At 40.1% G+C, this 16049-nt stretch overlaps 1 protein-coding gene across 4 annotated transcripts in view; it reads left to right on the forward strand.

The window, feature by feature from the left end:
• Positions 1-16049, forward strand: part of PC (pyruvate carboxylase) — a 2844646-nt gene that overhangs the window by 2730092 nt on the left and 98505 nt on the right. For all 4 annotated transcript variants that reach the window (XM_044073797.1, XM_044073795.1, XM_044073794.1 and 1 more), the window contains exon 20: positions 14395-14535. In XM_044073797.1, the coding sequence (XP_043929732.1) occupies positions 14395-14535 (141 nt within the window). The remainder of the gene's footprint in view (positions 1-14394; positions 14536-16049) is intronic.

Here is a 16049-nt window from a genome sequence, read left to right on the forward strand (position 1 = left end):
TGATGTAACGACTCACCCTCTCATCTTTCACCTTTAGATTGTGTTTTATCTTCATCTTCTTCCTCCTAAAAAAAGAACACTTTCCCTTATTTGGCGTCATTATCTGTGCTTCTCTTTTTATTGGGAATATTTTTCCCTGGTTTTTCCATTGTTTGATTTACTTATGACATCATTTATATTTTACTTTTGTAAGCACTGTTCCTGTTTCCTCAATATATATTTCTCTTAGTAGGTTTTCCCTGATTTTAACATCCATTATTTTATTTTATTTTTGCTATGTCATTTTCCTTCATTTTATCTGCATTTACTTGTTTTTCCGTATCTGACATTACCTTAGTATCTTTTCTCAGTGATTTCACTGATTTTGTTTAGAATCCTTGTCCTTTTTGTTATTGCATAAAATGTTTGTCTTTAGGCCTTTGGAGGTGTCTTTTTATTTATTTAGTTATTTATTTTTGTAGATCAGTTCCACAACTACATGGTGTATGTATTGCATGGTGTATTGTGTGTAGCATTCTTGGAATATCAACAAAAAATTGCCTGTATTGTACTTAAGACCAATCACAATCTACCAGTCGTGCCCCTGTCACTTTGCGACTGGGGCCTCCTTTGCTCCACACTAGCTATGTCTCTGTTTGTAAGAGTATATATCCTATACTCCTCAGTCATGCAGCTCTTCTATATAGTGTGCTTAGCGTTTGTTTGACTATTTCCAGACATGAGAGGTATTAACTGTGGTCCAGAAAAGGCTGTATTCAGAGATGTAAGGTGAATTGGTAAGGCAGGCAGGCATTGGTGAGGGTACATTTGAGAATGGATCAGTAGGTGTTCAGATGGTGGTCACTTTGGAATTGTGTCACCTGCTGTAGCTTACTTTTCTGTGGTCACCAATTAGGTTCAAGAATTTTAAATTTGTTTTCTCTTACTGAACTAATAATACCTAGAGCATGGTCTTCATTTGCATCTTAATTGTCTCCTAAATTATTTTGTAAAAAATATGAATGGATTCGATAAAGGGTGTCTGAGTTTGGGGAAGCCCACATCACTAGCTATCGTACTACATGGTAATGCATATATTACCACTCTTCCTAATCTCCAGCACCTTACTTATCAGTAACTATCTGGTAAATGTGCATAGCAGCCATTTTGCTTTTTAACAAGGAAAACAAATGTGGTCATATAAAATGATTTCAAAATCCAAGACAATGGCACTTAAAAAAAGGCATAATGAAACTCCTAATCTCTTTGCAGTTTCTCAGAGAATAAAACTTTTTCTTACATTGCTGTCATTTTGTGCATGCCTCAGTATAACTTCTGTTGTTCATAGTTCATTTTATAATTCTTTAGTTAACAAAAATTTTAAGTCTGAATGAATACAACTGTAGAGTGTTCATTGAAGATAAATACATCAGAAAAGATTGACTGAAATAGCCCCAGCAGTATTAAATAAAGTAATGGTTGTAAAACTCGGATATTTTCCCTGAAAAAAATTCCTGTGGTTAATTATATCAGCCACTACTCTTTCTCTGCCATGCAGTTTAGGGCATAAACTTTAAGTACCATTTATTCCGAAGATAAAATAGAATAACTGCATGATGTGAAAGAAAAAAAGTCATATGCTTTACTGGGAAAAAAACCCCTGCTATGCTCCGAACCAAGTTTCCAGCTCACATTTGCTGCTCTCACAGTTCACATAAAAAGCCTTTTTATATCGGAACAAAGGAAGTTCAGACTGTTGTTCTCAGTGGCTGCATATAAGAAACCTCTGAAGCTATTTCATAATTTTAAGATTTTTTTTGTAGACCAATCTAGTTATAACAATATCTTACAGACATCATCTTTCATCGTTTTGATAATCAATTAAAAGACCAAAAAAGAATAATTATTAAATATAAAGCTGAAACTTCAAACAGTTTGAGATATTACTAGGTGCCCTTCAGGCAGTCTGGAGATTAGAAGCCCTTTAGTAGAAGCTGAAAGTACCCAGCACAGGGTTCAGTGGGTGGGCCCTGTGCATATCCACCTAGCTTAGCTAGAGCACTATGTAAAGGTCAAATAAATAGAAGGCAGACATTGGTCCCATCCTCCTGAGGTCAGCATTTTTTTAGAAACTTTAATTGCTTCATGTACTGCATTCTTGTCCTCAACTAATGATAACTCGTTACCAGCTGTCCTCTTTAGCAGGAAATGAGGGCTCTGATAAGCTACTCTTCAGCTCCCACCTCATGAATATGTTGTACGGAGCAGGCATCATCTGGTCAGCTGGCCAGAGCACAAGTGTAAGTGACTGTTCAAGGGGAGCAAAAGTAAAAGTCACCTGACTGTAGTTTGATGGTGACACTGGGGACCAATGACCCTTCTCCTAAGGCTTTCCCAGGTCAGCAGGGAACATTGGCCCATATTGAGAAGGTTCTGCAGTGTTTTCTTGCCCTAGGACCCTTGGGTTAGTCGCACAATCCAGGACAGCTGTTTTGAATCTGCTAAGACCTGTCCACCTTTAGGAGACATGGCCTGATAACCAGCAGTAAGTCATTGCAGTTCTCTCATGTCCTTGGTCCATGACTGACAGGCTTGTCCCAGAGTGCCAGCATTTGGTCACCTGACAGCTGGTGCCTGTTGCATACTTAACATCATGCATCTTGTCCATGCACAAACACATACCTTGTGGAAGTGGTGTGGGCAGTGGTATTTTTTGTTCTCTGCTTCCTACTTGGAGTCAGAGGTCTGGAGCCATCTGTAAGACAGATAAGGATAGTAGTCTCTCATCCCCTAGGTTTCCCTACCCCCATGACCCCTCCTTAGTATAAACTGTGAAGCTCAGGAAGTTGTATCCTCTATCAGTTTGTGCAGCGGTGTTAAGCTGCCTCCCTGTAGTCAGGGGTATAGAGTTTCGTTCCTTCTAGCTTCATTTGCCCACTGTAGAACTTGGAGCAAATCTCTTAACCAGACAGTGCTCCCAGGTCGTCATCCCTGAAAGTGGACGTTGTGAACAGTGGGTTTACCTAGTTATCAAATTAATTAAAAAATAATCTATACGATTCCGACCAGACATCCTTGAGGTGATTCCTTTATGAAGATGTTTATCCAGGGCATTTGCCAGTGTCACAACATTTCACCTTACCACTAAATAAAATGTCTAAAGCTGTGGACAGATAGTCAGATAACATTCTGCCTATCTGATCCTCACACCTAGCACAAACCCAGAGATTAGCTTTTTTGCCACCTTGCAGCTAGGCAAGAAGTCTAAAAACTTTGGACTGGATTGTCAAGAGGGTATTTTCCTCTTCTATTTTGGTGCTTAGATTTTTTTTTCCAAACACCTTTATTGAATTATCACTTGTGACGTAGGCAAATTTGCATTCATATAAAAGTAATCAAATTACAATAACATAACAAATACTAAACTTCACATTTTTTTGAGCGGTCCAGTCCCTGCTCGTGGATTACACACTGGAGAAGTGCTTTCTTTCATGTCTGAGTTTGGGTTCTAGATTGGAAGAGGTGGACAGTGTTTTGTCTAAAATGTTCAGAGCAGGTTAATACTGCAGGTCTGAGTGCACTGTTACTTTTGTAGGGGTAAAAATCTCAGGGATGTGCTTGTGAAAGATATTATGCAAGACATCCTGAATGCCCAATTTAAGGGAGAGGCATTATTTTCCAGTCTTCACAGTACCTGGTGGAGGGCTTTTATTGATTCCCTGCTATCTCTCGGCCTCTTTTTCTTCGAAGTTGAGAGACCTGCCCCCAGGAAAGAAGCAGCCTTCTCACAGATCAAGAAAAGCCATCAGGTGACTGATAATCTTGACCTTCTGATGGTAAACCTTATTGCAAATTATATGTAATAACTCAGAGGTTCCCACTACAGTGGGGAAAAAAGGATAAATTCCCCTATCCCCACTGTACCTTGATCTCAGGACAAACATTCAGCGTTTTGGAAAGTCGATCATGTGATGCTGAATGTATGCAGTTCAGATTTACAAAATATAGATATTCTGAAGGGAAACCTAATTGTTCAACAGAAAAACTTCAGCTTCTCATCAGTTGTAGCCTTGACTGTTGAGGCCTGCCAGTGGAGGAAGGTGGTCCTCCAAGATCTGGCTTGGAGAGCTAATACAAAGGGCCAGTGGTTATTCAGTTTGGTCAGTGCAGTCTATGCTTTAATGATTTTAAGTCCTTCCCCGAAATGACTCTGGTTATTTATTTTATTTATTTATTTTATTTTACATTTGTTGACCGGGCTAGTCTCACTGGATATATGTCCATTTTCACTAGAACCCGGGGAGAAAAGCTCCAAGACAAAAAGATAACATAAGAAAAATTACAAAGAAATATAAAAAATGAAATTATAGTAATATATACAATGACAAACCAGGTTAATAAGAAATCATTTGAAGAAGAGACATCAAATACACTGAAAAACTGGAGTTTCAGAAATGACATGTAGGTAGATTCCATAATGCAAAAAGGAGGCATACAGGCTAGTTCATTGTACAGGTAAAGTGCATCACTTAATGGCAAAGAAAAAAGGAGGTATACAGGCTCATGCCATAGCTTTGTCGCCTCACAGTAAGACGCTATCCGGTTTGATTCTCAGCTAGAGCGTCATCTGCGTGGAGACATGCACGAATGGGCGTACCTTCATTGAAGGTTGTGTGGCAGGACTGGCAAGCCGGTACGTAAAAATCAACTGCCAATCATTAGCGGACCGGATTTCCGTTGTGGCGACCCCTAACCGGGAAAAGCCGAAAGACACAAACAAACAGGCTGATGCCATATCCAGTACATTACGCTATGTAAGAGGCAGCTTAATGATCAGTAGAAGTAGTAATGAGTTAAAAAGGGGAAAAAAAATATATATATATATATATATATATATATATATATATTTACAAATAAGTGAGAGAGGGAAGGAAAATAATGAGATACAGAGCATAGAAATCAAATATTGTTAAAAAAGGAAATGACAGAAAAATTAATTAAAAAAAAGGGAAGACAGTGCATAATTTGGGTACAGTAGATGTTTAGGCAGGTTTGGTACAGGGGCATGACCAGTGTGTTTTGAGGAAAACTTTCAGTCTTTTTTTGAAGAGTGATAAAGAGGAAATTGAGTAAAGGTCACAGGGTAGAACATTCCAGAATTTTCCCACAGTATTGGAGAAGAGAGAATTCCCAGCCCTGTTGTTAGATTTAGATGTATTAACTAGAAGTTTCTGAGATGAATATAAGGAGTTCAGATTATTATAGGGGGTGATGATGATAGAGAGACTAGGAGTATTGGAAGGTTGGTAAAGAGTTTTATGTGCAGTGATGAGTTGGTGGTATGTGATCAGATTCTGTAGTTCCAGCCATTCAAGCTGCTTTAAATGAACGCAGTGGTGAGTTTTAAATGGGTTGCCTATAGCAAATCTGGCTATATTATTGTAGGAGCATTCCAACTTACTGAGGTTGTTCTTAGATAGGTTGGTAAAAATGGAAGAGGCATAGAGGAGTGTAGAGATTAGATGAGTATGTGCAATAGTAGTTCTAGCTGTAGGTGATGGGAAGAGTTTTATTCTGTACAGAGAGCCAAGTTTTTTGTTGACAGATTTAATAGTGTTGTTGACGTGTATGTCAAAGGAAAGATTGTTGTCAGTGGTGACACCAAGTAGCTTGGTAGTTAGGTCGGGTGATATAATGGTGCCATTAGTGGAAGAAACAGAAAAATCTATGGGGGGAGGACTTACGATTTGGATTGAAAAGGAGGAGTTTAGTTTTTTGGGGGGTTTAAGAGTAGACAACGATGAGTGAACCATTGTTCCACAGTGTTAGACATTTTGGGTAACGGAGTGAAGGACAGAGGTGGTTTTAGCGGAGCATATAAGTGTGGAGTCATCAGCATATTGTATGCAAGTAGCTTGGGGAATTGCTTGATGAAGGTCATTGATGAATATGGAGAAAAGGAGAGGTCCTAATATCTACCCCTGAGGCACACCGAGGTTAACTGGTAGGTGGGTAGATAGAGTGTTATGCCAAAGTACAGCCTGTTGTTGTTTATTTAAGAAGGATTCAAACCATTGATAGAGAGTGCATATAAGGACATGGATTTGAGGATATCTATCAGAATTTGATGACTTACCATATCAAATGCATTGGACAGATCAATAAATAGTGATGTGGAGATCAAATTGCAGTTACAGTTTTTGTTAATACAATCTGTAAAGGAAAGGAGGGCAGTGGTAGTGGGAAGGTCTGAAACCATGCTGACAGCTAGAGAGCAAGTTATTCTGGATTGGGTGGTCTAGCAATTGTCTATGTATGCATTTCTCCATGATCTTTGCCAAAGGAGAAAGAAGAGCTATGGGATGATAATTGGAGAATTCGGTGGAGTTGCCACCTTTGTAAAGGGGAATAATATGGGAGACTTTCCAGATACTACGGATGTGGCCTTCACTAATAGTTCTATTGATAATAATGGAGATGGGGTAAGCAATTGATTTGGCAGATTTCTGTAGGTATTCAGCAGGTATTCTGTCTGCTGAAGGAGATCATGGTTTCAATTTTTGGATTAGGGCAAGAATATGGGTTGTTGGGACTGGTTGGAGATGAAATGGTGGGGGTGATGTTTTGTTGTAGGTTGGTAAAGTAAAATTACTAGATGATAACTGACTGGCTAGTGTTTGGATAGCATCAGTAAAAAAGGAATTGAAGGCATTGGCAATATACATGGGATTTTCATGGTCAGTATTTTGTGGGTTTGGTGTACTGGATTGACCTGGATGTAGTAATTGATTGACGCTCGACCAGAACTTTTGTGTATTATTATGGTTAGCCTTCTGAAATTGAAGGTAGTTTCTTTTATCTGATAGTATAGATTTCTTAGTGTTATTTCTTAATTCTCTGAAATTTTGTTGGTCAACAGGATTTTTGGTCATTCTCCATTTAGCCCAGTATTTATTTCTGACATGCAATTTCTGTTTGCTTTCTTTAGAAAGCCAAGAGGCAGATTTGGTCTTGAATCTGATTGCACGGGTTGGGGCATGGTGATCGAGAATGGATAAGAAGTTTGAATTATAAAGTATTGTACCACTTCTTCTAGTGGGAAATAATTTAAGGGAGACCAGTTGCATGCTCCAAGTTCCTTTTGGAAGAGATCAGGGTTGAAGTTCTTTTTGGATCTGATATTCCTGATAGTGGTAGGAATGGGAGAATAAGATTTATGCCTGATGATATAGGTAAGCGAGTGGTCACTTATATCATCAGGAAGGGTTCCAGATTCATATATTTGGGGATGGTTGTTTATCAGAATCCAGTCTAATGTGCTTTCCTTCTTGTTGTGTTTGTTTATCCCGGTGGGGGAGGTGATGGTTTGGGAGAAACCGTGAAGGCTAATGTGGGTGGTAGGGTGGCTGCTACTACAGCAATTCCAAGCTATGTTTATATCACCAAGGATTATAGTTTCTTGGGGCAGGTGTTGAGATAACCAGCATAGGATATTTTCCATGGTGGTATTGTTGTTACCGGGGGGTAGATAGATATATATGGCTTTGGCTTTGTTAAGTTCAAGCTTGGATATGAGAATTTCTGCATTGGTATTAGGTGGTGGTTTAGTGTCATAAGTGGTTAATTGTAATACTGATTTAGATAGAATAGCAACCCTCCCACCCTTTTTGGTTACACAGTCGAGTCTTAGAATATTATACCCTGGTGGGATGACTTCATTGTCTTTAGTTGCAGGTTTTAGCCAGGTTTCTGTTAAACAAAGAATATCGAAGGAGTAGACCTCTAAGAAGGCATGGAGTTGAGCTATTGTACTGTGAATGTTTTGAATATTAAGGTGAGCTACAAGGAGTGAATTAGATTGTCTAGTGATGAAAAATTAGTAGATTGGTTGGGGTAGGGGAGAGAGGTTGTGTTTGTTATTGGCCCTGGGTTTGGGTGAATGTCTCCATCTTTTAATAAGTGGAGTTGTTTGAGATTGTATGGAGTACTGTGTTTGCTATTCGTGAGTAGGGTTTTCCTAGGATTGAGATTATATTTAATGTGGTGTATTCTGTGATATTTTGCTAGTAGGCAACTAGGAGTAGTTGTTATGTTGGCATGGTTAGAGAGGATGGGTAGATATAAGGAGCTGGTTTGTTTATTAGGGTGGTGAAAGTGTGGAAGTAATGGAGTTTCATAGTAGGAGAGTATGAAGGCAAAATTAAGAGGTGGAAGTAGTATAAGAATGAGTAGTAGTTGGAAATGAGCAATAGAGTGTGTTTTATCCATTTTAATGGGTAAGCAAGTAATTGTGTCACTTGTAGGTATGGAAGTATACTAGGTATGGAGGAGGGGTGGAGAGGGGTGTGGGTGGAAATTAAGGGGAGAGGTTTGAGAAGGAAGGAGTGGAAGTAGATGAGCAAATAAAAAGCTTTACTTAGAGTACTTGGTGGAGGAAGGGGTGTGGCTTATAAGTATAAGTGTAGGACCCTGGGGGTGGGTGGTAATTGGGGGTAGCGAGAAGAGCTGGTATAGTAGGGAAATGGACCAGGTTATTTCTCTGGGCTCCTTGAGGTCGTCAAAAATGTACTCTTCTTAGGGGTTTGTACAAACAATTCCTGTTTTACAGTGAGGCTTTGAGGTTCTACTTCCTGGTTCTCAAAAGGTGAAAGGCTTCAGTCCCTTCCTTGACATCAGCTGCTCCCTTGTGCACATCCAGTATGTCATGTCCCAGATAATTGTTTAGGAGTTGTGTCCTTCCTGTTCCAAGTTGACTGGTTGGTGTTGCTGTATGTCATATGTACTTAGTAGCACATTGTTTCTGGAGAGCAAAGGAGATTCCTTTGGTTTGCTGCAGCAGGACAATGTTTTCAGTACATAATGCTGCAGTTTGGACTTTCCTGTGTACTTTGTGTTTGCCAGGGTGTTGGTAGTAGTAACTGTAGTCTTACAAGAATATAGTCCATGGTTTCCCTTACCTTTTGAAGGAACTTTTTGATGGTTTTCTTGAAGTAGGTGCTGTCATGGCTATAGTCAACTTAGATGACCCTTAACCAAAACAAGTTCCTTCTAAATCCATCACAGAGAACTTTTTTTGCCACCACTAAATTGAGTGTTCTCTGTTGGTTACTTCTGCCCATGGCCCAGACAGTCATGAATTTGGAAACAGCGTGAAGATGCAACATGGACCTTCCTTCAGGATATGTTGGTTGCCTTGATCTTCATTACATTGAACTTTGGGGAGTCAGTGGCTGCAGCCATCACATGATCATAAATTTATTGGTGTTATAATCCTTATTCATCCTTGCAGTGGTGAACAGTCTTTGCAGATCTTAGGATGTGCCTCCCTTTTTTGTATTCAGGCCCTCATAACTACTGATTGATGTTTCTTTCACTGGCAGAATTAGGGAGCTCATCGTCTTTCCTGCCACACTTCATGGGAGGTTATTCTCCCTATATAAAGGAGGGGGAAGAACTTCACATCAAACGTTTTAAATTATATGCATTTTTCTTGGTCCTGAAGAGTTTGAAGGGAATGCTGCTTCATGCAGATAACCAGTTTGCCATATTGTACCCTAACAAAACAAGGTTGCATACAGTTATACTTTCTGTACAGAGAAGCAGTGTGCATCTGGTTAAGGGCCTCAGTCTGAGGTGTCACTTTATCTGAGCTTCACTTTCCTGAGAACATGAAAGTTCTGGTGGACTCCCTGAGTTGCCCTGCAGTCCACTCCTGTTGTTATGGATAGAGGGATTATGTTTGGTGAGGGTCCTCTGAAAGTAGAAAAGTCTGGGATCAGTCTTTTAGCCACCCCAGAAGATGCATTTCTTTGACATTTTGTTTGGCATAACAGATCAAAAAGTAGACTACAGTGAATGCGTTGTACATCCTCTGCCAAGTGAAATTTTTCTTGCCTTCTCTGCTTTTCTTGTGATTCCAAGTTAATGACAAAATTCAAGGACAATCAAAACTAATTTGTGGTGCCCCCCTCTCGCATGACTGTTTCAGGCTCTCAGGTCCCTATTGATACAGGTAACATTTCTGGTGCTCTCCAGGGAGAGCCACCATAGTTTTAAATGGGTTGGACTATAATGTCTGATTGTTCTGAAGAAGTTGAGGTGTTTCCTTGACGAAAAGTGGATTTTACAATTAAACGCTTAAACGCTTAACAGTACGTGGTTTTGAGTATCTGGTGGAACATTGTGAGTCTGGGCTCTGTGTTTCGTGAACTAGGAGTAGTTGTTATGTTGGCATGGTTAGAGAGGATGGGTAGATATAGGGAGCTGGTTTGTTTATTAGGGTGGTGAAAGTGTGGAAGTAATGGAGTTTCATAGTAGGAGAGTATGAAGGCAAAAGTAAGAGGTGGAAGTAGTATAAGAATGAGTAGTAGTTGGAAATGAGAAATAGAGTGTGTTTTATCCATTTTAATTGGTAAGCAAGTAATTGTGTTACTTGTAGGTATGGAAGTATACTAGGTATGGAGGAGGGGTGGAGAGGGGTGTGGGTGGAGATTAAGGGGAGAGGTTTGAGAAGGAAGGAGTGGAAGTAGATGAGCAAATAAAAAGCTTTACTTAGAGTACTTGGTGGAGGAAGGGGTGTGGCTTGTAAGTATAAGTGTAGAACCCTGGGGGGTGGGTGGGAATTGGGGGTAGCGAGAAGAGCTGGTATAGTAGGGAAATGGACCAGGTTATTTCTCTGGGCTCCTTGAGGTCGTCAAAAATGTACTCTTCTTAGGGGTTTGTACAAACAATTCCTGTTTTACAGTGAGGCTTTGAGGTTCTACTTCTTGGTTCTCAAAAGGTGAAAGGCTTCAGTCACTTCCTTGACATCAGCTGCTCCATTGTGCACATCCAGTATGTCATGTCCCAGATAATTGTTTAGGAGTTGTGTCCTTCCTGTTCCAAGTTGACTGGTTGGTGTTGCTGTATGTCATATGTACTTAGTAGCACATTGTTTCTGGAGAGGAAAGGAGATTCCTTTGGTTTGCTGCAGCAGGACAATGTTTTCAGTGTATATAATGCTGCAGTTTGGACTTTCCTGTGTACTTTGTGTTTGCCAGGGTGTTGGGAGTAGTAACTGTAGTCTTACAAGAATATAGTCCATGGTTTCCCTTACCTTTAGAAGGAACCTTTTGATGGTTTTCTTGAAGTAGGTGCTGTCATGGCTATAGTCAACTTAGATGACCCTTAACCAAAACAAGTTCCTTCTAAATCCATCACAAGAGAACTTTTTTTTGCCGGCACTAAATTGAGCGTTCTCTGTTGGTTACTTCTGCCCATGGCCCAGACAGTCATGAATTTGGAAACAGCGTAAAGATACAACATGGACCTTCCTGCACTTCAGGATATGTTGGTTGCCTTGATCTTCATTACATTGAACTTTGGGGAGTCAGTGGCTGCAGCCATCACATGATCATAAATTTATTGGTGTTATATTCCTTATTCATCCTTGCAGTGGTGAACAGTCTTTGCAGATCTTAGGATGTGCCTCCCTTTTTTGTATTCAGGCCCTCATAACTACTGATTGATGTTTCTTTCACTGGCAGAATTAGGGAGCTCATCATCTTTCCTGCCACACTTCATGGGAGGTTATTCTCCCTATATAAAGGAGGGGGAAGAACTTCACATCAAACGTTTTAAATTATCTGCATTTTTCTTGGTCCTAAAGAGTTTGAAGGGAATGCTGCTTCATGCAGATAACCAGTTTGCCATATTTTACCCTAACAAAACAAGGTGCATACAGTTATACTTTCTGTACAGAGAAGCAGTGTGCATCTGGTTAAGGGCCTCAGTCTGAGGTGTCACTTTATCTGAGCTTCACTTTCCTGAGAACATGAAAGTTCTGGTGGACTCCCTGAGTTGCCCTGCAGTCCACTCCTGTTGTTATGGATAGAGGGATTATGTTTGGTGAGGGTCCTCTGAAAGTAGGAAAGTCTGGGATCAGTCTTTTAGCCACCCCAGAAGATGCATTTCTTTGACATTTTATTTGGCATAACAGATCAAAAAGGAGACTACAGAGAATGCATTGTACATCCTCTGCCAAGTGAAATTTTTCTTGCCTTCTCTGCTTTTCTTGTGATTCCAAGTTAATGACAAAATTCAAAGACAATCAAAACTAATTTGTGGTGCCCGCCCTCTCGCATGACTGTTTCAGGCTCTCAGGTCCCTATTGATACAGGTAACATTTCTGGTGCTCTCCAGGGAGAGCCACCATAGTTAGGTGACAACTAGCTCCGCAGCAGTGTATTGCATTTTCTAATTCTAAGACTTTCTAGCATATGTAACATAAACAGTTAAAACAAAAAGGGGGTTTTTAGCCTGACAAATATTCTCATCCAAATAGATGACATCCTTAGTTTAGGAGGAGCTATATCCTATATTTCCCCACCTGATCAGTTTAAATGGCTTCAATGCACCTCCCCACTCAGATTAATATGGCAACTATGCCGAGCTCTGCACCAATTCTTTATATAAACACCTGTATAACTGCATTCATTCAGCCATACCTGATAGGATGCAAACCTGCCTGGTGGACAACTTCCATTAACAGGCTTTACAATAAGAGGAAGAAATTGCTCTCTAAGTGTAAGAGGGAGCGTGCCCTAAACTGGGAACACTCCCTCCTCAGCTTAAACAAGCAAATAAAATCACTTATGAAGTCCTCCAAAGCAAACTGTGAATTCAAATTAGGATCCTCAACTAAGGACAACCATAAGGTGTTCTTTAGTTAAATCTATAACCTAAAAGGAAAGGTCCAGATTTGTGCTAAACTGGTAGTTAATGATACCACATATACTAAGCCTGTGGACATAGCTAACTTGTTGGCTGGCAGGTTCTGTGAAAACTTCATCCCCTGTCCCTGCCACACATACCCCATGGCATCCCTACTACCTGTCCCCTACCTTGTATCTCTAAAGAGCAGGTTGTAAATGCCCTCTCTAAGGCCAAAACCACAGCCTGTATGGGACCAGATAGCATCCCAGGCTGTGTCCTACATGGGCTCCAACAAGAATTAGCAACACCATTGGGTACTCTTTTCAATCATAGTCTAAGCACTGGATTCATCCCAGATGAATGCAAAACCGCCACTGTTATTCCCTCAAAGGCGGTGCTTCCACTGACCCCAGGAACTATAGACCTATTAGCCTGACTAGTCTTATCCACAAGGCCATAGAGCGAATCATTATGGACCTTATCAACAAAGATATAGACAATCTGCAAACACTTGACCTTGCTCAGTGTGGATTTATCAAAGGGAGATCATGCTTGTTAAACCTGGTGGACTTCATTGAGACAGTCACCAAGGCCCTGGATGATGAGAAAGCTGTGCATACAGCCTACCAAGACTTAGCCAAGGCATTTGACAATATCCCCCCACTCAAGCATCATTAACAAACCCACCCAGCTAGGCATCAACCCTTATATCATTAGATGGGTCGATAACTGGCTCACTGATAGAACCCATATAGTCAAAATAGGGGAATCCACCTCCAACAGCAGACCTGTAACCAGTGGTGTTCCACAGGGATCAGTCCTGGTAACTCTACTGTTTGGAATCTCTTTCTTTGAATTACAAGCTAAAACTAAAGGTCTGTGGCTGACTAAGTTTGCTGATGATTGCAAGCTAGGAGTGTTCATAGAATCTCCAGATGATGTCAACATCCTACTAGAGGGTCTTACACAAACAAGTGAGTGGTGCCAAACTCATGGCCTTAAACGCAGTGCAAAAAAAATGTATTATCATCCTTTTTGGTAAGAGTGATGTTCCTGATAACTACCACATTAATAGCAACACCTTAATACGCACTCAGTGGCGAGAGACTTGGGCATACAGGTTGACAGCAACCTTACCTTTGACAATCATGTCTCCACAGTGGTAAGAAGGGCATTCTGTATTGCTCATCTAATAAGTAAGGGCATTGCCCCTTGAAAAAAGTGATAATCTCCCTGTACTCTTCCGTCATCAAGCCAATAATTGAGAAGGCAAGAACAACAATAAAGGAGAAGGGAGATGTGACAAAGACTTTCATAGACATCAACGAAATTGAAGTATGTGAAGGCAAGTAGCATTTTTCAGAAGGAAAAAAATATGCAAGGGCAATTTGACAACATTTGACTATGAGATATCTCAGAGGGCAATACACAAGTATTTTTTTCACAGATGGTTATAAATGAATATATCAACCTTCCTGAGGAGCTGAGCTTGGGAACAGCAGTCTAAGAACTGCATGATGGGACAAATAAGGCCATTGCAGTAATGCATCAGTAAATGCAGGGAACTTATCAGACAGGAAGATGAAATGTGAAGAATAGTTGTTTCATATCAGTGGTCATTGGTATCTGAATTGTGACAAGTTACCCACTGTAAGTTAAAGTCATTTTATGGTCACTGTAAATTAGTCATATGGAGCTGAGTCTTTCATGGTTGTATTGCAGGTGGAGCTTGAACGTGGTAAGATCCTACATATCAAAGCCCTCGCACTGGGAGACCTAAGCAAGGCTGGACAAAGGGAGGTATTCTTTGAACTGAATGGACAGCTGAGATCCGTCCTTGTCAAAGACACACAAGCCATGAAGGTAAGGAGAGAGTGAGCTCTGCTGCTTGTGGAATCCCCTGTGAACTCTGTTGTCTCAGACGTTAGTACTGATCATTGACAGTAAACAGTTATGTCAGATGTATAAAATTACAGCTGGAAATGTGTGTGGCATCTCTGGTAAATCTGTCTTTCTCTTTAGAACATATTTTTATTTATTTATTTTATTTTACATTTGTTGACCAGGATAGTCCGACTGGATACATGTCCATTTTCAGCGGAGGCCTGTGGAGAAAAGCTCCAAAGGAAGTAGCACAAGCAAAATTAACATAATACAAATAAAACACAATTTCAAGCAATTTAAACACAGTCTAATAGTCACACGGAGTGTAAGTTATCTTCTCGTCTGGCTCACTAATTACAATACAGTAGATTTAAATTAACAACATGAACCTCACACTTATCCTATTGCTGTGTACTGTGGAGCTGCCTTAGGAAAAAAGTAAACTTACTCAGGTTTCACACTTTAAATTCTAAACATGCTAGTTTACTAAATGTTAAGTCAGTTCCTGCTCTGTCAAGTGCTAAACGGCTGAGCAGGTTTAAAAGAGTTTACAGTTATATTGTGGAGTTGTGCAGTTATGCAGAGCACTCTCTGGTCTCAAGCAGTAAGGAAAAGGGCACTCATGAAGGCTTAGCCATTGCAGTAGTATGGAAAACAAGCAGTTCCTTATGTTAACCATTAATTTACAAGACTAGATCTTCAGAAGATACAGTCTGTCAGCTTGGCCTGTAGTGCTTTATGTCATTTGCTAAGTTCTTGGCCTATGTTGGCTTATTCTGTTGTGATTCAGGTTTACTGTTGTCAGTATTCCCCTTTGATTTCAGTACAGAGACGGCTTTGATCACGCTCTGGAAGCAGTTTGTTTTTTTGTTCCAGAGTTATGTAGTAGTAGTCTGCTAATGATGCTAAGTAAAGAAGAAAAATATGTGGGAGAATTTGCCATCATTCAGTGGACTTATTTAACTCTTGGTTTTGTCCCTAATTCTGATGTCATGCCTCAGTGCTAGAATGTTTCATTAGTCAAGACGTTTGTTTAATGGTGCTCACCTGCAGGTGACTGCACAGCGAAGAACTGTCTTGTAGTCATAAAATACAAAAGTGACTCATACATTTAAAAACAATATAAAGTCAGCTGCATTTGGATGTGGGGGGGGGGGTGGATTCCCAGTACAGCCATTAGTATTTCACTTGAATTTGCTGTCTTATGTTTTGAATGCTTTGCTGGTACACAGTGTGCTTAAATTCACACAGGTCTCATTTATTTCCAGAAGTACACAAAAATGTCATATGGTTAAGTATAACAACAGATGTGAACACACTAAATGAGTGCCAACTGCATTATTAATGTAAGTATTAAAGCTACTTTCCTACGTCAGACACTGTTGAAGGGACCTTTAAGGTTTTGGATCAGGCCCAGTATTTAAGCACTGTGACCTGTCTCTGCAGTTATGGAAGTCAATGCAAAAGTACCACATTAAATGAGTCTTTCTGAA

The sequence above is a fragment of the Protopterus annectens genome, chromosome 6.part0, assembly GCF_019279795.1.
Source record: "Protopterus annectens isolate FY-2018-M chromosome 6.part0, PAN1.0, whole genome shotgun sequence".
NCBI lineage: Eukaryota > Metazoa > Chordata > Ceratodontiformes > Protopteridae > Protopterus > Protopterus annectens.